Here is a 22,327-nt window from a genome sequence, read left to right as displayed (position 1 = left end):
CTCAGGCGTCTCCGCCGCTCGTTTGGCCTTCTGCTGTTCATTCTTTCTCTGCAGAGCGGCGAAGTGCCAGGCGACAACTTCTGGGTCCGAAGAATCAATCTTCTCCTGCCGATACCACTGCATCATGGCGGCTGGAGTCTCCTTTTCGTATCCCATACGAAAAGATTGTGGTACAGCGAGTCGTATCACCTCAGCTTTTACACACACACCTGCCCATACACAGTTTATCTACACGACCCTACACGGGGCCACGACGGCAGCCGAGCTCTGACGTCATGCTCCGCGCACCTGCTGCCCTTCTCTGGATGTCGCGCATGCACATTCACGCGCGGCGCTGACGCGGCTCCTCGCGTGACGGCGAACTCTGACGTCATGCTCCGTGCACCTGGTGCCCTTCTGCAGTTGCCGCGCATGTGCATTTACGTGCGGTGCCGGCGCGGCTCCTCACGTGGTGGCGGCGAACGTCATGCGCCGTGCACCAGCTGCACCTCTATGGTTTCGCGCACCCAGGCTCGCGGCGAAATGCTCGATGGATAGCGTAGTGTAGCTCTCGCTACAAAATTATGTGCACGAACAAAAGCTTTGTAATGACCCGCGTGGCCATCGCCAGCAAAATACTGAAGAGGACGATGTGTCGCCAGCACGCGCTGGGTAGAACGCTCGGGACCTTGTCCTCAGCCGGACGCTGCCGCCGCCCGCCGCTCTCTTCTTTGGCAGCCGCCTTAAGCCTGTTTCACATGCAAGCGAAAATGCTGGGGAATCCAGCCGCCACGGTGGTAAAACCTATTTCGAGTCGTCGCTGCGATGAGCGCCGAGGTTCAAAGTTGGAAATTTTCGCTGCGACGTGCTGCTCAAACTATCAGTTGCTTGCATGTGAACCAGCCTTTATAAATGCGGCCGCGGTCGCCTCCTAGGCGACCTCCACACCGTGGTGACCCGGCGAGCTGCATTTTCTCCCACTTGCCTTGAATGATGCCGGCTCTGAGCAGGCGTGCTCACCGATGAGCACGCTCATGCGACGCACTTTCACAGGAGTCGCTCGCTACCCACTGGGCAACCTTGCGACCATCGTTGCCACGAGCCTCGCTCTCCAGACACGCATTACTCACGCTTCGGCATCCGTGGCATCTACACCATGGAGGCATGCTACTCATCGCCAGATACTCTCCTGGCTGCCAACCTGACCTCTGAACTACCCAGCAAGCCGGCCAGTTCTGCTGCTCCATCGACCGTTCGTCGCATCAATGGATGTTGCTTTGCTGTCTTCGCCCCATCTTACCAGTGACGCGCATTCGCCGAGCTTTCCAGCGCAAGCGCTACGCAATGCTGTTTCTTGCCACGTCCAGGCACTGTGATGTGGGCCCTTCCCGCCTTTACCCTTGCCACTGCTCTCCTACACAACAGGTGGCAAAAAACATTTTTAATGCCCAAAAAGAGTTTAGGAGTCAGAAGACCCTGTACATAGTCGGTATTTTAGTAGTCCGGAACACCGCACGATAAGGCCTTGTCTCGCACCCGCTCTACCAGAGCCCTTTGGGACTACAGTGTGGAGCAGTTGAGGAGGGCAGTCTCCTATGCCTCTCGGTTAGGGGTAGGGGAAGGTGAGGATTCCGAGTAGATGCCCGCGCCATGTGAAAGATATCGCAGATCTCTCCACAGTGCGGACAACAGCCATCTATGTTGGAATCAAAGTGTTTCCCTACAGCAGGACAGAGAAGTGTTCCTCTCTGCAGGCGTCGCAGAGTTATCTTTATCTCCTCTGCCTTACTCCACCCCTTGGCAGGGGCTGGGTAGAGGTGTTGGCTGTCGCAATAATGAATTAAAATTTCGCGGAGCCGCAAAAGCAGTTGACGAGCTTCTGAGCCAGGAGAGCTAGGATGAGGAGCCGGGTGTGTTAGTGCTCGGGAGACCTCATTACCTCGTAGACCCTGGTGGCCAGGAGCCCAGATTATGTCGCTTTCTGGGCGTTCGTGTACACTGCCCATCACGCGCCAGCTGTCAGCTGCTGCACCAGAATCGCCGGCACTGGGTCGACATAGCGGGCCGACCCACAGTCCTCACCTGCCACTATGCGTACCTCGATGACCACCACAAGCTCGGCCGCAACGCCTCAGCCAGAGTTGCCCACCTGAGCCTGCCGTTCTGCATGACTCTTTCGACCGACTGACCATCAACTTGTTATCCTCATGCAATGGCACATGCCCACACAGGGGGATCGTGCCAAGAATTGGGGTGCAATGGCACCCTTTTTTCACAATCTGCAAGCAAGAATTGCAAATTCAATTGCATGCTGCTCTGCACATTGAGCATCTCTTCCACCAAGTAAATGCTGAGGATGTTGCTCAAATCCTTGTACATTGCTACATCTTTTTTTTATCGAATCATCTGGGGGGAGCCCTGCAGCAACCCACATGGCCGGCGCCATGCAAAATGCCAAACAGGACGATGTGTCGCCAACATGCACCGGGTAGAACGCTCGGGACCTTGGACTCAGCCGGACGCTGCCACCGCTGCTCCCTCTTCTTCAGCAACCCTCTAATGTGGCTGCGAGCCTAGACAGCCTCCACACCTTCACAATATAGAAACTTTATGCCAACTGTAGAACCTTCTTTGTAGAAATGGAGCCACTTAATTTCAACAATGTCAGCAGTAGCACCCTTTTTGTCAAAATTTGTATGCAAGAATTGCAAATCCAATTGCATGCTGCTCTGAAAATTGAGCATCTTTTCTACCAAGTAAATGCTGATGTTCTAAAACACAAATCAATTTGGGAACCCATGGCACCAGGAAAACTAAATGCCTAAAGATGGCCTGGAGTTGGAGCATCGCATCAATATTTGGAACAAGTAAGGTTTAATAGTCATGCTTACTAAATATTGCTGGGGGGAAGGTGGATAGGCTACATGTTATTAAAAAAGGAACAAGAAAGACTACCCTGGAAGCCATTGTGTGCATGCCAAGAAAGTGCTCAGTCCCCGAGACGGCTGAAATACTTGTGCAGCTGCATTCCCTGGGGAGATGTCTGCTGCACCATGTCCGTCCGATTTTAAATTGTAAGAGCTTGATAACTGAAGAGCTTCATAAAATCTACGCACAGCACTTTTAGCCATATCATCCGTACACCCATTACATCTAACACATTTTTACTGGATTACCTGACATGTCTGCAGTGGACCTTATACATAACTCTGGGAGCAACGTGGACGTTCTAGACCAGCTGTTTGAGATCGCTGGACAGCATGTGCTCAATGTGCACATCATATTTGGAAAATAATTGTGCCAGAGCCTCACTTTTCACCAGGAACATGCTCGCACAGTTCTGTTGTACAACAGACTAGGGCTGTGCACTCTGCAGAGCGTGGAGTTTGATTTTTCAGCAGTTGTGGGTACTCACTGCTTTAAAGGTAAACACGGACTTTTTTTCTGCCCAGAAGAGCGCAGGCCGGGACTAGAGCATAAATGATCTCTGTTAAGACTGCATGCTAGGCTACAGAGTAAACTTTTGAACTGCTGAGCCAATTTTGATAAACATTTCAAGGATGGTTCAGCTTGTCAGTGAACTATATTCTAAATTTCATTATCACAGCACAAACAGAAAATTTATAGCTGTACCGTGGCCTCGTGGTAGAGCACCCGCCTCGGCTTCGGGAAGTGGTGGGTTCGACTCCCGCTGCCGGCCGGGTATTCACCGGTTTCCCCAAAAATGGGTACAAGCTGTGACCCGGCCTGGTGCTCAGCTTAGTTGGGTTACATGGCTTGGAAAAGGAGCCTGCGGCTTCAAATCCCGTCGTTGTGAGCTTCGTTTAAAAAAGGTCCACAAGTTGGGCTTCTACCGCACGAGGCGGATTTAGGGTTGCTTGACGGCGGAACTTATCTCTGGCCCGCCAAGGCAACGGGTTGGTCTGACACCCTTTTCCCAAGTATCTCACCCCTAGAAGAGCCGAGCACCGGGCCGGGGGAAATCTTGTACCCATTAAAAACCGGTGAGTACCCAGTGGCACTAGGGATCGAACCCAGCACCTCCCGAATGCGAAGCGGATGCTCAACCACAAGGCCGCGCTTCGGTAAAGAAGTTTTCGGTCTGCCAAAGAGTTCCCCCCAGCCATACACAGAGTAGGCCGGGGCCAGACCACTTCCCAAGAAGCAAGTCCCATAAGTTGGAGCAAGCTCGACAACTGGTGGGTCCCCGCACCAGAGACTGCTCTTGTACCAATTTAGGTTTGGTCATCCTCGGGCCCGAAAGCCCTCCCATCGAGCGTGGCGGGCTGACCCACTACTGCCACCCCGTTGGTCGTGTCTGGGTCCAACCCAGGAGCGTCAGATACGCGGAGTCGCTACTCCCCGTGGTGCGCTTCCGTGCTGCGCACCCCTGCCAGACGCCGAAGTGCCCGATTCTACCAAGTTTTATTAAGCGTCTTGGCTTTGACGCCGGCCCTGGTGTACTAAGTCAGGACCTACCGCCTACGTACCGGGAAGTGCGGGTGTGGGCTTCATCCCACACCCCTATGGTCTCACAGCGGTACTACTCACAGGCTCTCAAAGGATGCAAGCACCAGTCCTGCTTTCGCTTCGCCCTCGGTCTCTTAGCCTACTGAGACGGCCGCAGGCCTCAGCGTTTCCCAGAGATGGCCCTGGTTTCCCGGAGGGGGACCGAGGACAGACCCAAGCAGCGCTCCCGAGTGATGGTAGGGCTCAGGTTACACAGGGACGCCCCTACCCCTGATGACTTTAGTCAGCGGGGATTTCCCTGCAGCATATTCGCTTGAGACTTAGCCACAGCAGCCTATCCCTAAGCTGCCATGGCGTATGAACTCACTTGCTTTCGGTTAAAGGGAGAGGGTCACCACAGCCCTTCCCAGGTTCACCAATGACAGTCGCCCCCAGTTGACTGGGTTACAGGAGCATGCAACTACTCCCGGCGTTTTGCCTAGGGCCTTCATCGCCGAGGGCCGCCGCCCGCTGGGTTACAGGAGGATGCTACCCCTCCCACGGTTACCCGGCCTGGGAGTGTTGGGTTTTATGGCACATAGGCAGCTAAGGCCATCATGCGCCAAGCTCAAGGTATAGAAATGGTTTTCCGTAGAATGTTTAGGAATATGAAAATCGTCGATGGTGTAGATGGCCTAAAAATATTGAACTGCCTGGTAAAAAGCAGAGAAGAGGAAATCTGGAAATAGCTAATGGTAAAAGCCCCAGAGAAGGTAAGGTGGCCTCTGCGGCTATCCTTGGCTGGGCAAGGACCCCGAGGCTCCCGACCAATCAAATAAGAACCTCAGCCTTCTTCTCAGTAATAAGAAAGTGGCTGAGGTTTACCATGCAATAAAGCGAACCAGTGGTTCAAAATTTACAGTTTTTCAAGTACCCCTGCTTCTTTTAAAAAGCTAAAAACGGAGGGTATGTAAACAACGGCATTATCATCTAAGAGCAGTGCTGGATGAAAGGGAATGCATTCATTATAAAATTCAGTAAAATACTTCTTCCTTAGTGTTTCAAGTTTCATACATGAAAATAAAATGTGATTAACAGTAAGATAATCTCCGCATTCGCAAACAGGTTTGTCTTGTTTTGTTAGCAGGAAGTCGTGTGTAAGGTGCGTGTGGCCTATCCGAAGACGGCATAAAATCACTTCCTTAAAACGTTCCTGGTGAACACATGATTTAAATTCACCTAAAACCGGTTTTACCAAGTGTAGTTTATTATTCACTTCGCCGTTCCATGCGGACTGCCATTTTTCTCTTAGTTTACGCTGTACTAAGTTTATGCAATCCTTAAAAGGTATATGTACATTTTTTTCCCTTGCCACGAGCTTGAGCAGCGCAGAAATCTGCCCTCTCGTTGCCACTTATTCCAACATGACTGGGAACCCAGCAGAATTTTTTGTCCTCGAGCTGTCGCTGTTACTATCTTGTGTATGATGTCACCAAGAATCGGAGTGACTGCATTTCTAGAGTGCAGAGCTGCAAGTATACTGAGGGAATCTGTGTAAATAATACTGTTGGTGAGGTTTCAGTTTTCTATTTTTTCTACGGCCACACAGACTGCGTAACATTCTGCAGTGAAGATGGATGAGCACTGTGGAAGTCGTACCGTTTTCTCAGACTTCCCTCGGACCACTGCGTTTCCTACGTAAACGTCCGTTTATGAACCATCTGTATAAAACTGCGTAAAACTACTGTATTTTTTTTTTAGTGCAAGGAATTCTTGTAGTATATGTTGTTGCGGAGTTTGTTTTTTATGGAAGCGAGTAAGAGTGAGAGCACAGATTGCAGGAAAAGTGTACCATGGGTAGTGGATCTCGTCTCCAAGCAATGTCAGGTAATATATCCAGTACGCCGAGGTTTTGGCACGTCTTCAAAACGCAGGAGGAGTGGCCTGATAGCGAGCGGTTTATTGTTAAACAATGTTCTAGATGGGCACTTTGTGACTATTGGGTAACATAGGTGTTTGGGCAGTAAACGGATTTTTAAAACGTATGAGCATGTGAGCATGGTTCTTCTAACTGTAAGGGTCGGTTCGTTGATTTCTACATAAAGACTATTTATGGGCGACGTCCTGTAAGCACCAGAGGAAAGACGCAAACCAAAATTATGTATTGGATCTAATCGTTTCAGGTACGAAAGTCTCGCTGACCCGTAAACTATACATCCGTAGTCTAAGGTGGAGCGTACCACTGAGCAATAAACTTGTAAAAGACATGCCCTGTCAGCACCCCAACGTTTACGTGACAGTACTTTGAGTATATTTAGGGATCCGGAGGCTTTCTTTTTCAGTGCATTTATACGAGGCAGGAAATTGAGCTTTTTGTCAAAAGTTATCCCTAGAAATTTGTGCTCATTTTTGACAGGTATTGGTGTTCCGTTCAGGTGTATAAATGGGTCGACTTGTATGCCTCGTTTCAGCGAGAAAAGGATGGCTACTGTTTTCTGTGTGGAAAACTGGAAACCGTTCTGATCTGCCCATGACACTAGTTTATTCATTGTCAACTGTATTTGTCTTTCGCATGTTACTACGTTTGAGGATGTACAGGCTATTTGGAGGTCATCAACGTACACTGAATACAGGATGGACTTTGGGATTATTTTACTTATGGAATTCATTTTTACAATAAACAATGTCGTGCTTAAAATACACCCCTGAGGAACCCCGTTCTCTTGAACGAAGCTCCTGGACAGGGTTGATCCCAGGCGTACTTGAAATGAGCGGTTGGAAAGGAAGTCAGTGAGGCAGTTTAACATCCTATCGCGGATACCTAGGCCGCCCAGGTCGCGGAGGATTCCAAACCTCCAGGTTGCATCATACGCTTTCTCCATATCGAAGAAAACGGCAAGACAGTGCTGTTTGTGTATAAAAGCTTCTCTTATTGTGTTTTCGAGGCGAACTAAGTGGTCTGTTGTTGAGCATCCCTTTTTATAACCGCATTGATGGACATCAAGAAGTTTGCGGGATTCAAGGACAAATGTTAATCTTATATTAAGGACACTTTCGAAAGACTTCGCGAGACAGCTTGTGAGGGCTATCGGCCTATAGCTACTTGGGGAAGTTGGTGGTTTTCCAGGTTTCAGCAATGGCACTATTATGGCTTTCTTCCACTCTTTAGGTATTTTTCCTTCTGTGAGTATTTTGTTAAAGAAATTCAAGAGTGCCTCTATGGCAGGCTGGGAAAGATGGGCAAGCATTTGATAGTGTATCTGGTCGGGTCCTGGAGCAGTATTTTTGCCGGCAGACAGTACAGTATTGATTTCTTGGAGTGATTAAATTTTTGTATTGTTGGTTTGCACCTCCACTTGTTTGAAGTCTGTTTTTCGGCAATACTTTTGTATTTAAGGAACGACTGCGTAGAGTGAGATGAACTAGAAACTGCAGCGAAATGTTCCCCCAAAATGTCTGCCTGTTCTCCTATGCTTGTTTGTATGCCAGGTGTTGTCAAAAGAAGAATCGTGAACGGTGAGAAGTTGCCATTTAATTTCCAAACCTGTTCCCACATTTTCTTTGATGTTATTTGACAGCTTATAGATGAAATGTAACTCTTCCATGAAGCTTTCCCAGCACTCCGACGGACGTACCGAGCTTTTGCTCTTGCCTTTTTAAAACGTACGAGGTTCTCATGTGTAGGGTACCTGCGAAATTTGCCCCAAGCTCTATTTAGTTGTTCTTTTGCTTCCTTGCACTCCTTTGTTTACCACACTGTTTCTGCCGCACCACTCCTGAAGACTGAGGAATAGCTAATTGTGCGGCAGTAATTATACAATTCATGGACATTTCGTTTATCTCATCGCTTCTGAGGTTTTCTAAAACTATATCTTCTAAGTTGGCTTGTGCTCTAAAAATTTCCCAATCTGCTAAATGCAGCTTCCAACATCGCGGTTTAGTTGGGATGATTTCTGGTGCACATGTCAAACTTATTAATACAGGAAGGTGATCGCTGCCATATGGGTTGTCGATAACGTCCCATTTAAAATCGTTAAAAACAGATGGAGAACTAAAAGACAAATCTAAACAGCTCATACTGCCCGAGGTTGAAGAGCAGTATGTGGCCTTTTCCATGTTTAAAAGACCTATATTGTTTGTGAGAATAAAATCTTCGATTGTTTGCCCCCTAGAATCGCAGCGCTCGCTTCCCCAAAAAGGGGAGTGAGCGTTAAAATCCCCAACTACCAGATATAGCTCTGGAGGTTCATCTATCAGTTCTTGTAGATCATGGACTGTTAATGTAAAATGTGGAGGAATGTATACGAAACAGATTGTTAGTGTTTTGTAGCTGACGATGCTGACTGCAACCGCCTCAAGTTTTGTTTTGAGCTTGATTCCTTGAGCAGGGACGCCGCTTTGAACGACAATCACAACGCCTCCCAAGAGTCTATTTGCCTGCTCGCGATCGCGTCTAAAAGTTTTATAATGTTTCAGGATATGCACTTGTTGTGGACCAAGATTGGTCTCCTGAAGACAAAACTATGGGTAACATTGACCCTAAAATATTTGCTTTGTCACTGTAATTCCACATAAGCCCTCTACAATTCCAGTGAATTAAAAAAGCCATGTTTATGCTTTTGAGAGGAAATGAAAGGGGATTTACTTATGTGGTGGGCCCGTTATGAGGGGCCTGTCTTTTTTTCGCTCAAGAGAGCTGTTCCCCCGCTGTAAAGCAGCCGGACTAGTGGTTATATCGATCTCCTCGGCAGAGGTGCCGGAGGACCGCGCAGCCACAGTTGTGTTAGTTTCAGGCCTCTCCCGACGGGGGGAGGTCCTGCGGGATGCTGACCCATAGACCGGCGCTCCCTGCTTTGGCAATGACAGGGCAGCTTTCGCTGGCCCTGCCATAGGCTCTGTGAAAGCGGCCTAGGCAGTTGCCGTAGTGCTATGTGGTGCTACACCCTTGCGCACCACATCAGCGAAGTTTTGTTTTGCTGTGAAGGAGAATGTGTAAGCGCAAAACGCCTTCTCGCTTCTTTAAATGAAATGTTTTCCTTCGTCTTTATGGTGATTATCTCTTTCTTTCTTCCAGGACGGACACGCCCTGGAGTATGCAGCATGGTCTCCTTCACAGTTTGCACAGTGCGGGGCTGCGTCACATACATCAGACTGGCGATCATTTGAAGCACATTTTGCGCAAATTTTGCGACCGTGGCAGCTCTGTGAGCCGTGGCCGAACATTTGACAATTGAAACATCTGCAAGAGTTGGGTATGTATGGTCTTACATTGACTTTCAAATATCCCACATCGATTGTGTCGGGCAAGGTGCTGAACATGAGGATCATGTGTTTTGTGTATTTCCTTATTGTCCTTCCGGATTTTGATTCGCTGGACATCTATGACGTCTTGGTCGGTGAGCCCTTCGAGCATTTCTTTTTCAGTTATGTGAACAAAATCATTTTCGGATATAACGTGTCGGACAATGTTAAGTGAGCGATGAGAAGTCGCTGAGACCGGATTTCCCCTATGTACGTTAGGTTGGAGAGCTTAGAGCATTGGACGTTGTCACACAGTTCGAGCAATAAGTCGCCGCTGGCCATTTTTGAGAGCTTATAGCCAGTGCCTAAGGTTTCAGTCAAGCACTTTGACACAAGGAAGGGGGATATTATTCTTGCCTGTTTATCTTGTTCTTCGCTGTGGATCACGTGATATTTGGGGAAAGTTACTTTTTCCTTTTTGAAAGAAGTTGTCTACCTCGTTCCGCCCTCTTTTGAGAGAGCGATCAGGTTTTGAAAGTAGGGGAGCCATAAAAAAATTTTGTTTTTCGGTCATGGTGCCAGCCACCCACCACGGAGTCCAACAACGGGACGGGACAGGAACTTGACAGCAAGTCCTGCCCAAGCCAGCTGTACACCTCAACTATAACCAAATACGACACAACTCAGTGTAGTTGGTCACACAAGGTGAACCCTCGCCGCCAGGAAAAAAGGAAAAACCAAGAAGCGAGTAGGAGAGTTGTGAGAAAGAGATAGGAAAATGAAAGATGGAGGGGAGGATAGGAAAAGGCGACTGCTGATTTCCCCCGGTCGGGTCAGGCCGGAGTTGCTGTCTACAGGAAGCTGGGGCCAAAGCGGTGTGTTGCCTCCGCCGAGGGGCCTTAAAGGTCCAAACGCTCGGCATCGGCTTAACCATCAGGATCCCCTTTTCCCCGGACACGGCGATGGCACGCACGGCGAAGCGCGGGTGCTCGGGTCCGTGGTGATGCACTGTTCACCATCATCCCCTTGCTGGGATGTCCCTGCAGATGCTCGGGAACCTGTGGTGTCGCCACTCATCAACGCCTGCAAGCTGCAGACGCCCCCCTGCGGGGTCCATTTAAAAAATAACGATACACTAATTGTTTCTGCTTAGACACTTTCTAGGTGGTTTAGTGTGCAGGACAAGGCCAGTCACATGTTTTTATGCCATTTCAGTACAAATAGCATCACTTTAAAAACCAATTTTTCTTTTTCTGTTGTCATATGTCAGACACTCAGGTCAGCAAACTCATTCATGAGCGTTCTCACATCCACTCACAGTCACTTCTGTGAGTGTGAGTGCATGTGAGTAGATGTTAGTCTGAGTGGCCATGAGTGTGAGTGAGTGGGAATTAGTGAGTGAGTAGAAATGAATGCGAGTGGAAATGAGTGAGTGAGCGGTTGTGAGTGGACGTGAGCAGTGTGTAAACTCGACAGCGAAGTTTTCCGCACGTGTTTTGCAACGACGGTATATGCTTAGCTTTTTTCATGTAGTTGATAGCCGAGGGTAGCAACACGCGAGGGCGAGGCAGCATGCCGGCGTCTTTGGGCAACTAAAGCAGAGAATTCTGCTGGCGCAGGAATGGCAGCCTTTTGTTCCCGTTTGCCTTACTAGTTCAGCACTGACATGGGTGCACGCACTTCGCAGATGCAGTGAGCCACTACAGATTGTGTCGGGCTCTTTAATCGAATTTTGCATTGCCATCACTAAAGAGATGGATGTCTTGTCTCGTCTCCTACACGGCTTGAGCTCTATACGCAGAGTTCCAATTCTTGCTGCTGAAACGACGACTGTCCGCTTTTCAGAACTAATTAACTTAAAAGGACACTGAGGAGAACTCTATCATTTTTTTTTGTTAGCAAAATCTGATAGTTCGGCACTTCATAGCTTTGTTGCCGCTTGTCCGGGCGCGAAAGATGCATTTATTTCAAATAAATTTGGATTCGAAGATGAAAAAGTTTTTCCCGCCGCACTGATTCAAACTCGGGGAACTCTTATTTATTTATTTATTTAAATACCCTAAAGGCCCAAGTGGGCATTACATAGGGAGGGAGGGCATGAAAACAACACAATACAGATTATTGGCACACAGTAGTTAACAAATACAAAGAATAACTATATATACAAATTACAAGTACACATCACTGCAGTCGCTGAAAGATACATAGGTTGAGCGTATAAGACTTAATGCTTCAACAATACCGAAAATATCACGGTGAATTTTGTAGGCCAAGGTGCGATGAAAGTTTTGTTTGGAAATGTGATAGCTCAGTTTCAGAAACTATGTCAGCCGGTAACGAGTTCCACTCTGCCATAGATAATAGTAAGGGTGATGTTTGATATTTCAGTGTTCGTGCGAAGATGGGTTGCACTTTGTGGGAATGATCAGACCGGGATGAAACATGATGGGCAGGGGCGATGCGATCAGCTGTGAACGGGGAGCCATCATAGTACAAGGAATGAAAAAACGATAAACGAGAGAACTTGCGTCGAGTGATAAGGTCGGGAATACTGATAGTTTGCTTCAACAATGACACACTTTCATACGGTGAGTATGAAGAAAGGATGAACCTCACAGCTTTATTTTGCACAGACTCAAGGCGGTTAATTAATGAAACGCTACTTGGACTCCATATTAAAGATGCATATTCTAAAGCTGACCTTATGAGTGTAGTATACGCGCGAAGCTTTGTCTCGGGGTTGGCAAGATATAGACGACGTTTGACGAGTCCCAGTTTCTTAAATGCTTTGTTTGTGATGTGATTTATATGTGGGTGTTCCAGCTTGAATCAGCACTGAGATAAACACCTAGGTACTTAAAACAATCTGTTCTTTCAACTGTATTCTCATTAATTGTGTACACATTAGAAGGTATATTAGTGCACGTGGAAAAGGTCATCAACATTGTTTTTTTGATATTAATTTCCATCTGCCATAGCTGGCACCATTCATTTAGGCGCACTAAGTCGGTCTGTAGAATAACTGCATCAAGGGGGGTGACTATCCTTCTATAGATTACGCAGTCGTCAGCGAACAGTCGCACGTTAGATGATATGTTAGATGTTATGTCATTAATGTAAATTAAAAATAGTAAGGGCCCTAAAACAGATCCCTGTGGGACTCCCGATATGACTCGTGAACTGCTCGATGAATACTCTAATTTTGACGCTTTGGGAGCGATTACTTAGGAATTCTCCGATCCAACGGGTGATATCGCGGTGCAGTTCTAGGTTGTTAATTTTCTTCATTAGTCTTATGTGGGGAACGCGATCGAAAGCTTTTGAAAAATCTATAAATATAGCATCAGTATATATTAATTCGTGTACAGATTCATGAAGATCCGTTAAGAGCTCAGATAGCTGTGTTTGACAGGACTTTTTTTGCCTAAAGCCATGCTGGTTAGCAATAAGCAAGTTATTGGCGTTTAGGTGGGCCATTATGTTTGAATAGAGGATATGTTCAAGCAACTTGCAACAAATCGATGTTAGTGATATGGGGCGATAATTTTCCGGTGACGTGCTATCACCGGATTTAAAAACTGGGCTGACGTTTGCAGTTTTCCAGTCATCGGGAATGCATCCTGTATCTAAAGACTGCTGAAATATTAAAGTTAGTAAGGCAGCCGACACGTGCGCGGTAAGTTTAAGAAGTTTGGTATTGATACCGTCTGGACCAGGGCTACAATTAAGTGGAAGTCGCTCAATAGCTCGGGCAATACCAGCTGCGCTAATGATGATTGGTTCTGATGGATGAAGCACTAACGGTTGTTGAGGTTCACGGTAATTAAAAGGCACTGATTCGGTTGTAAAGGTGTCTGTAAAATGCTTGTTGAATAGGTGAAATGCTTGTTGAATAACGGCACGGCAACTCTTATGACGTCACAGAACGGAGTGACGTAAAACGTGACATAAACGCAGACTCCGTGATTTCTGACAGCTAGCTGTGTGGTGCGCAACCTTTTTTAGCCAGCCTCAGAGATTTGTGGTTTCCATGAAGTAAGGATAATTCCTCCAAGGTGGCGCCTCTTGTCCTAGGAAGTCATCACGCTTGTACTTGCGAGATTGGACTGTGGCGGCGATACGTGTATTTTGGTTCTTGCTATTTTCTACATTACAAGAGCTTTGTTTTCAGTAAGAGTGGCGTTTTTGTGATCAGGAGCTGCTATTCTATCGATACAAGCCAACTTCAATTTCTCCTCAGTGTCCCTTTAACATGGGATCTCGAGTACTGCTGTAGGTGCTCAGGCTTTTCAGTGCCTGAGTGTGTGTACACTAGAGCTCTTCCCCGGCCGTAATTATTAGCGTGATAGCGTTAAACGCACTGTTACACAGAAAATCCGGTGTCGGCATTGTGAGCGAAAGATCACAAGCATAGCCCTGGCAGGTGGTGCCCAGAGAGCAACCTAGGAGGCAGGTGGGCCATCTAGGTCACATGACCTTGCAGACTGAATCATTCCTTCTGTTGTCAGCAAAAGAGGAAGAAACTTTATAACGATGCCATACACACAAAAACATGCACTACAGACTTCACAATCAGTGAACATGAATTACACATTCATGTTCACTGATGTCAACATGTGCTTACAGGTCAAGTGGACATGAGTGTAAATGAGTGGACTGAGTGCAAGTGGGCATAAGTGCAAGTGGGAGTGGACGTGAGTGAGTTGCAGAGGTATTTTTTCTTAAAGGGTACAGGCCACTGAGCATTCATGCCGCGTACAAGACGTCAAAAGCGAGCTGATAATTTACAACAAAATTTTAAAAACTCCTGCTTCCTTGCCTAGCAGCGACCAGCGTTGCCGGGGTTTCGCCCGAATCCGCGCGCAACGCGTCGGGTAACGCTCTTTAAGTCAGCAGCGGACTGCTATCATTGGATCGCCGTGCCAGCTCTGCCAACGCCAAACCAGTTTAGGAGGTGTTGGCTCCGCCTCCTCAGCGGCCAGAGGACCAACATTTTAGGGTGCAAAAAGTGACGAGGGGAGAGGGCAAGGCATTAAGACACAGAAATTCATATTTTGACTACAGATAACTCAGCTTCTACGAAACGCATCAAAAAAATTTTTGCTGGGGGATATTTGTGACACTGCGTCCTTTAGCATCCTAGGCATATCGCATCTTTGTTGAGACCCCTTTTCACAGCCCTTTTAAGTGGTCTGGTGTACTCTCGATAGGTCTTCCATGACTAGGAAGCACGAAAAAAACTTTCTAATGTGGACATTCACTTTACATTAGGTTTCTAGGTGCTCTGCAGCCGCGTCTTGAAAAAAGAATTCATTATCTGCTTTTATACTGCGCAGATAACAAACTAGGTGGAAAAGTTTTTTTTTATTAAATGAGGGATCCAAAACAATGCAAATTTAAAACAAACACGTGTTTTTTTGGTGAAAACAGTGACCAATGGGGTAGGGAGAGTTAAAATCCAAGGTACTTGCTCACCTGTGTAGGATTTTGGTCAGTGGTATGGTAAACACATTTTGCAGTATTTTGGAAACTGGTGCAATAGGCTCAGATTGCCGCATAGTGTAAGTGCTGAGCTAAGAGTCTGCCTGGTCTTTTGCAGAATTTTTTCTAGGCTGCCTCCAGAAAGGGATGGAATGGTGAACACTGTACTCTCCCCCCACTTTCTTTTAGCTTTTCCCACACAGATTTTCAGTGTATGACTGCCAATTCTGCAGACTTAAACTTTTCAAGAGTCACTTCTACACATTTCTTGCTTTTTGCCTGGTGAATTGAGACTGCCTTCAACCTTTTAAATTCCATAATATTATGAATAGAGCTTGGAAATCTAGCACTAAAAAAAAAATAAACCATGACGGAAAGATTTAGGCTGTAAAATTAAAAAAAAACGAGCTTAAAAAGAGTATAGACACTTAACTTCTGGATGCGTGCTTTCTTCTTTGTAATGATGCGTAAGGCATTACAATACATGGATTACCACCTGGCATTCTTCTACGACTGCTAAATAATTTATAATCGCATTTCTTTCTCGTGCTGTTTCGGTTCCAACAGCCGAATGAGGACTGATGTCAATGTGTGCTTACAGGTCACGTGAGACATGAAAGAACTGCAGTATAATCGCTGCTTCCACATTCGTTGCCAGTCCAGCTCTTGGGGAAGGCTGGCTTCAGCACTGCAGTAAATTAAAACGATGAAGCAGCGATTGTATGGGTATTTTTCCATGCCTCACGTGACACAAAAGCACTCCGACGTCACAGCCATCGTTCGGCTGTTGAAACCGAAACAGCACGACAGAAAAAATTTCATTATAAATTATTTAACGGTCGTAGGCGAATATCGTGTGGCGATTCATGCATAGTAGTGCCACCACATGCCACCAAAATTAGGTGTCTATAATCCTTTTAAAGCCAAAAATTGTCCATATGAGCATACTTTTTTCCCTTACCAGTGCAATGCAATAATAGCCTTAACCCAGATTTTGCTAGTGTCAACTTTATACTGCTACAACAACATAACCGAGCACGGCTGGTCACATTAGTCGTGCTCAGGTAGCTCACACTTGTGCATGCATGCTGCAGTAAGTGACATTGATTGCATTGATGCTTCCTTTGTTCTCCGTAAGCATAGCCTCATACCTTGAAAAACTTTTTTTTCATGTCACACAAGGTCAGTGGTACGAACTTAAAACGTGAGTTTACATAGGCAGAGCTCATTAGCTGATGCAACCATGTCCTCTCCATGAAGAACATGTCTGATGCCTGAAATTCTCAAGGGGTAAAAGCAGAGCAAGGTCAGCTATTCCAATGGGGCAAGGCTATCCATTTGTGCGAGGCGGCTTTTGGCTGGCCCGCTTTTTGGCTCTCTTCGCTGACAAAGGCGTGATGGAAGTCAGTTGTACCATGTTCATTTCTGTGTGAAGTTATTGTATCAGCAGTAACAGGTAACAACGGTAGACCTCTAATGATAAGCAGTGGTTAGCTCCAAAGTGCTTTTGCTGCAGCTTCGATTCAAGGCATGTTAGGCCTATCGACACCACATCTAGCAGCTAGAGACACCAGGATGGTCGACACATCGTAGCAGGCAGCGACTGTTGCAAGTTACATGCCAAACCATGTTACACACCACTTGCTTCATTGTCGCTAGATACTCTGTGTCAAAGCATCGATTTCAATGTGCATGTGATGTGCATGCATGCGTACCTCTCGATGTGGAAACACCTCCTGGCAGCATAGTCTCAGTACACACTCTCACAGGTTGAAAATGGGCGTTTTTATAATGCATGTGGAAAAAAAATTCATTTCAGGAGCCAGTGTAGCGAGCAAGTTTATTAAGATATTAAGCCAATAAGTCCATTGTTTGAGATGTTTGGAGTACGACAAAAATCGTGCCACGATGCCAGTTTATGAACACCAATAGACTAAAGCTGACAGATTTATGGAAATACACGTTATTAATGAGCTATCCAGTCATGTCACTGTTCTAGCCTGATTTCACGACAACGAAGTTTCTGCTTCAGCGAAATTTTTCGCAGGTCCCATGAATTTTTTTCTAGCGAGATCAAGCAGAGTCGCCACTGTGCAGTGTGGCGGTGAACCCTCCTTAGTGTGGGCGTCTGCTAGCCAGCAGTGTTTATATGCGCATGTACGGCACACATTCTTGGCGACTTATTTGTTTCTTGGTTTCAGCATGCTTCTATTTACTTCCCCACCTCTTATGAAAGAAGTGTGAACACATTATCTTCCTGCACTGAAAAAAAAAAGACATAATTGTCCATATCGAGTATCTCATGTTGGAACATGACATCCTCCATCAGTCTTTGGCACTCGAGGTTCTCTTTCACGCGGCATCTCAAACACAGCGAGGATGGCGTTAGGTGCTGTGCCAAAGCAAAACGAGCAGGTTGTTGCCGTCCGTACAACTGAATGCAGCCACCCGGCAATTGTGTATTCCCTTACATACTCGCATAATGAACCCATTTTCTTTTCAGGAAAGCTGCCATCAATTTTGGGGGGAGGTTCATTATGCGGGAAAAGAAGTTATAAATTTTTCTGGAAGAGTTGAAATTTCATATCACATGCCCGCCAACCCGCGTGTCCATCATCAAGAAAAGCATGCGATCAGACACGTTCGTGTCACTGGTGTTTAGCATTGTCCACTTTGAAAGATGTTTTTGCTGTATCAGGGCGCGAGCCTACGATTTGGTGACAGTTGATGACGAGGGCCCTGGAGATCAGGTGCACATGTTTTACAAGAGGTTAAAAAAACTCATAGGATGGTTATGAGTGTGTAATGCCTTAGCTGTGGTGAGCGGTTAGGCATTTTTGCTTCCGATCTCAAGCTCGGCAAATCGCTTGGTGGTCGAAGGTCCTGCTTCCTTCACAGCACTTCAGTGTAGAGGACGTTTTATAACATTCTGGTTTAACCTGCTACGCTCCTCTTCGATGCTCAAGCGCTTACTGGCTTTCTAAGCATACAGTAGCGCAGCCGGACGTGCAGCAGCACACTGAGCAAGACACCACCACTGGCGCATCTGTTAAGGGCTCACAACACCTTGGCGCTCTGCCAAGGCTCACTGCACATCTGTCACAGTGCAGCAGTGAGCAAAAATCTGCCTCAAAAGAACTGCGAAAACATGTGGATATTCACATCATGACCTGCACTGAAATGTGACGGTAAATAATAAGTGGTCGAACTAGATAAATGTATTCCATTGTCAGCCTAGTAACGCTGCTATTCGGCCAAGTGCTACTGCTCTCTCCTGCGTAATTGAGTTGTTTCTGAGAAGCAAGAATATAGAGAATTTATAAATATAGAGCAATATATGTGACACATCAGTCTGTGGAGAAAATAATAGCACTGAATATCGTACACACTAGACTATTCTGCTTCCCTCCTTGCATGGCAGTGTTTACTTTATGAGGATTAATATATCTTGATAGCTGCAGGAACATTAAGACAATCCATTTCTTCCGGAACTGTGAAATAATATGAAATGTTTTATTTACTTCCAAAACTTATGTTTTGCATAAGACTGAAGTCGCTGTCCGATAATTACAGTGCTGAAGGAATCTTCATTCCCGAAATCTCCTTGCGCAAGCTGAACCGCACTCATTTGCAGCACCTTTGCAGCAACAAACTCACAGCTTGTTATTCAACGTAATAAAGAAGAAGCTTCTACATATTGGCAAGCATGTAATACTCCTGTCACACGACCAAGTTTAGTGTGCTTTTCAAAAATCACTGCACTTAATTTGCCATTGATCAACACCACAAAAATAAAACATGGTTGGCCTTTGGCCACCTTCACACTCGCTTTTAGACTCATTCGTGCAGTGCCACACAATTAACTTCACTGACGCTGGCTGCAAAAGCACTCTCCTAGCAGTGAGCTCGGCGAACTCTCCCTACTCGGCTGAAACACTCTTCATGCTGTACACATCATCAGTCAGCTTTTCATTGCGAAAAAGATTCCTGTACAATGCCAGCATGACCTTACTTTGAGGGAACAGCTTGAAGCAATGCCAGCGTTGTTTAGCCAGAGACAATGTGCATTCACAGTCTCTGATGCACCTGTTGGGTAGTTCACTGTCAGCGCTGCATGTAGTCCACTTAATCCTCGACTCAATGATACAGCAAACCAGAACTTGTCCCTTTTCTAGACACCAGGTCCATGCAGCAAGTAAAAGCACATCTACTTGGAGCACAGCACCTAATATACCGTCCCCCAGTTCATCATGTCTTTGCCTGAGAAAACGCCTGTCTTGAAAGACAGGCGCATCAACTTCACCTTATAAAAGTAAAGGAGGTGGAGAGAAATCGCCTGCATAGTACATTGCTGGCAAGAAGTACATTCCAAATAGTAATTCTCTTTACAGTACAGCACCATGTCACCACAGTGACACTTCACGCAGTGAAATGCACTCGCTGGAAGAGACACTAAATTTGCCTGTCTGACACCTGTATAACTATATCGTGAAGAAGGACGTTCTGGCGGGCTAGTTGGTTCATAATGAAGCGAATGAGTACAAAAATGATTACAAACTGCAGTTTGTACTCGTTCGCTTCATTATGAACCAACTAGCCCACCATAACGTCCTTCTTCAGTACATTTCTCCCCTGGGCTCTTTTCTACCTCTCAAGAACAACGAACAAGCAGCACTCTTCTTTGTGAACCTGATTGCTCTGTCTACGTGCCAGTCACGCGTGCTGGCCTACTAAATCAAGAGGAAGATGGTCCCACCTCAACATCTGGGGCTCTTTGGCGTCCCGGGTGCTTCCTGGGAACATGCTCGCAGGATGCGCAAGATCATGAAATCAGAAGCTTGGATGCGAGAGGCTCTACTCAGACTGGCTAAAGGTCATCTTCCAGGGAACTAACGAATGGGTAGCCGCAAGACGGTTTCAAGAATACAAGCGACTTTCAGGGCAGACGACAGAGTTTCTCTGGCAGAGAACGCGTCTCACGCTTCCGGCCACATACCGGACAACACCTACAGAGGGTTCCATCACGGTACTGGGCAATGTCGACCTTCCAAGAAACATCAAGGAGACGCTGCAAAAGGGACCGAAGTTTTGCTTCGAACCCTCAGCTGGATGTTCCGAACTACTAGCCACGGTCTGCGCTTTGTCCTTTTCTGTGCCTTACGTCCCGTCTTGTTGGCGCAGTTTGTACTCATTCGCTTAACTATATCATGTCCGCAGAGACAGGTAGTAGCGTACACACGGGATAGAAAACGAACATAAGACAAAACTGCCATTAGGAAAATGTGATGCAATAAAAATGTCAGGCCTGTGAGCACAGTACAAGGCAAATACATGCAAAACCATGCGAGCAAATCGCAAGACAGGGGTTATGTGGTTGTGTGTCAGTCCCATTTTCCTACAATCCGTGCTTCTTTTCCCGTATCGTTTGCCTAAGCAGTATATCACTCATCCACTATAGAGAGCATGTTCACTTCACAAGAAAACCCTCCGCAAACTTGGAATCAAACCTATGCCGTGCAATTTTCGTGAGCACTGCAGGCTGCCAGCCCGCACCAGCACAGCAACGGTGCCACCACATATAGGTCGATCTCACGTCGAATAAGAATAGAAGAAATTGCGAACACATTTAAGTGGGGACACAGACAGTCTTCAACAAATTAATGCAATAATGCATGTGGCTTTCAGTACATCTGTTATTGTGGAGTGTACAGTCTTTGCCAAAAGTAACCATGCAATGGGGGTTTGTTTCTTAGCCGTGCAGTGGAATACTATGGCGCCCTTTCTCTAAATCTGTTTAAGATAAGGAGAACACTTCTCCTTACCTTTAAAAACCTTATTATGTTTTGGGGTGCTGTAAGGGCTCTACTATATGGCTGAAAAGCAAACCCTGTTGTTTGGTTACTTTTGGCAAAGATGGCACAAGTCTTCAAAGGCGCAAAAATACCTCTAAGCAGCACAGGCACCTGAGCACCTTTCATAGGAAACTGTCCCTAAGCCAAGTTTAGGAGGCACCATGACACTCTACGTAATGCTTGTGGGGTCCACACTCTTTGTTCGCATTTCATCCACTGTACAGTGCTGGCCAGCATCAATTTTTAATTTGTATAAAAAGAGTGACTGAACACTTAACGATTCTGAACTTTACCTAATGAATCACTTCAATTTGGTCTAAAGCAACATGCAGAAGAGCTTGACAGTACTTTGTTACAACATCCAGATAACTGGTCAATCTGGTGTCAAGTAGGTAACATTAAATATAATATTAATTTATGGTGAAGGTAGCAGATACCTTAGCTCTGCTGGCCAGCCAACAAAGGGAACTCCTCTGCCCTGTAAACATACCTGATAGATTCCCTTCTAGCAGACACTTTGTGAGTGACGCTTTGAAGGGTTTTTTCCAAATATTTGATTCGGCTGATCAGATGCTCTCTGCTGGCTCTAAGCTTCGATATCTGAGCATCTCTCTCTTCAAGGTGGCCTGTCATTTCTCGAAGCCGGCGTTGCAGCTTGTCTCTTTGCAACTGCAATGAGAAAAGGGGGCAACAGGAAACATCTATGTCAAATCTTATGATAGTTAGTTGGGAGTTTATTGGCGCAAGGGCGACCAAGGCCAAAGAGCGCCAAAGCAATGTTTATCTAAATCTAGTTTAACAGTGAAAATGAAGTAATTATGAAACGCTATGAACAATAAGGAAATAAAAGAGACCAAAAATCCAGTGTAAATGACTGAAACAAAATCACGGGATCTAAATATCATTACTTAAAATGTGGTGTAATGATGGTGGTAAAAATACATTGAAATGGAGGCTGAATGCAGGGCCTTGCCAACAGCAAGAGGGCGAGGAGTTGCCTCCCACCATACATGGCTACGGTGCCTCCTTGCCTGTGACAGGGTACCCTTTAGATGATCTGGTATGAGAAAAAAAAAGTTATAAAAACTTTAAAATTCCAGTGCCATTTAAATATTCCATAATTTTGTCAAATGATACCATAGGTTCATCACCTAATAAAAGAGATGGATGGAATGGTACGTGATATTTCTAAAGGTTTGCAAAATGAGTGTGATGATGAGTTTCATAGAATGGGCAGGTTAAAAGGATATGAATGACAGAAAGCAGGCCACTGCAGTAATCGCATTCAGGTGTTTCTGCTCCCATGAGTAAACAATTATGTGTTA

At 46.2% G+C, this 22,327-nt stretch overlaps 1 protein-coding gene across 2 annotated transcripts in view; it reads right to left on the bottom strand.

Annotated features, from left to right (window-relative positions):
• Nucleotides 1-22,327, bottom strand: part of LOC144113996 (uncharacterized) — a 64,973-nt gene that overhangs the window by 35,782 nt on the left and 6,864 nt on the right. For both annotated transcript variants that reach the window (XM_077647417.1, XM_077647418.1), the window contains exon 4: nt 21,493-21,671. In XM_077647417.1, the coding sequence (XP_077503543.1) occupies nt 21,493-21,671 (179 nt within the window). The remainder of the gene's footprint in view (nt 1-21,492; nt 21,672-22,327) is intronic.

The sequence above is a fragment of the Amblyomma americanum genome, chromosome 1, assembly GCF_052857255.1.
Source record: "Amblyomma americanum isolate KBUSLIRL-KWMA chromosome 1, ASM5285725v1, whole genome shotgun sequence".
In the NCBI taxonomy this organism is placed as follows: Eukaryota; Metazoa; Arthropoda; class Arachnida; order Ixodida; family Ixodidae; genus Amblyomma; species Amblyomma americanum.
The sequence above is the reverse complement of the archived record's forward strand: the minus strand, read 5'-3'. Positions and strand labels throughout refer to the sequence as shown.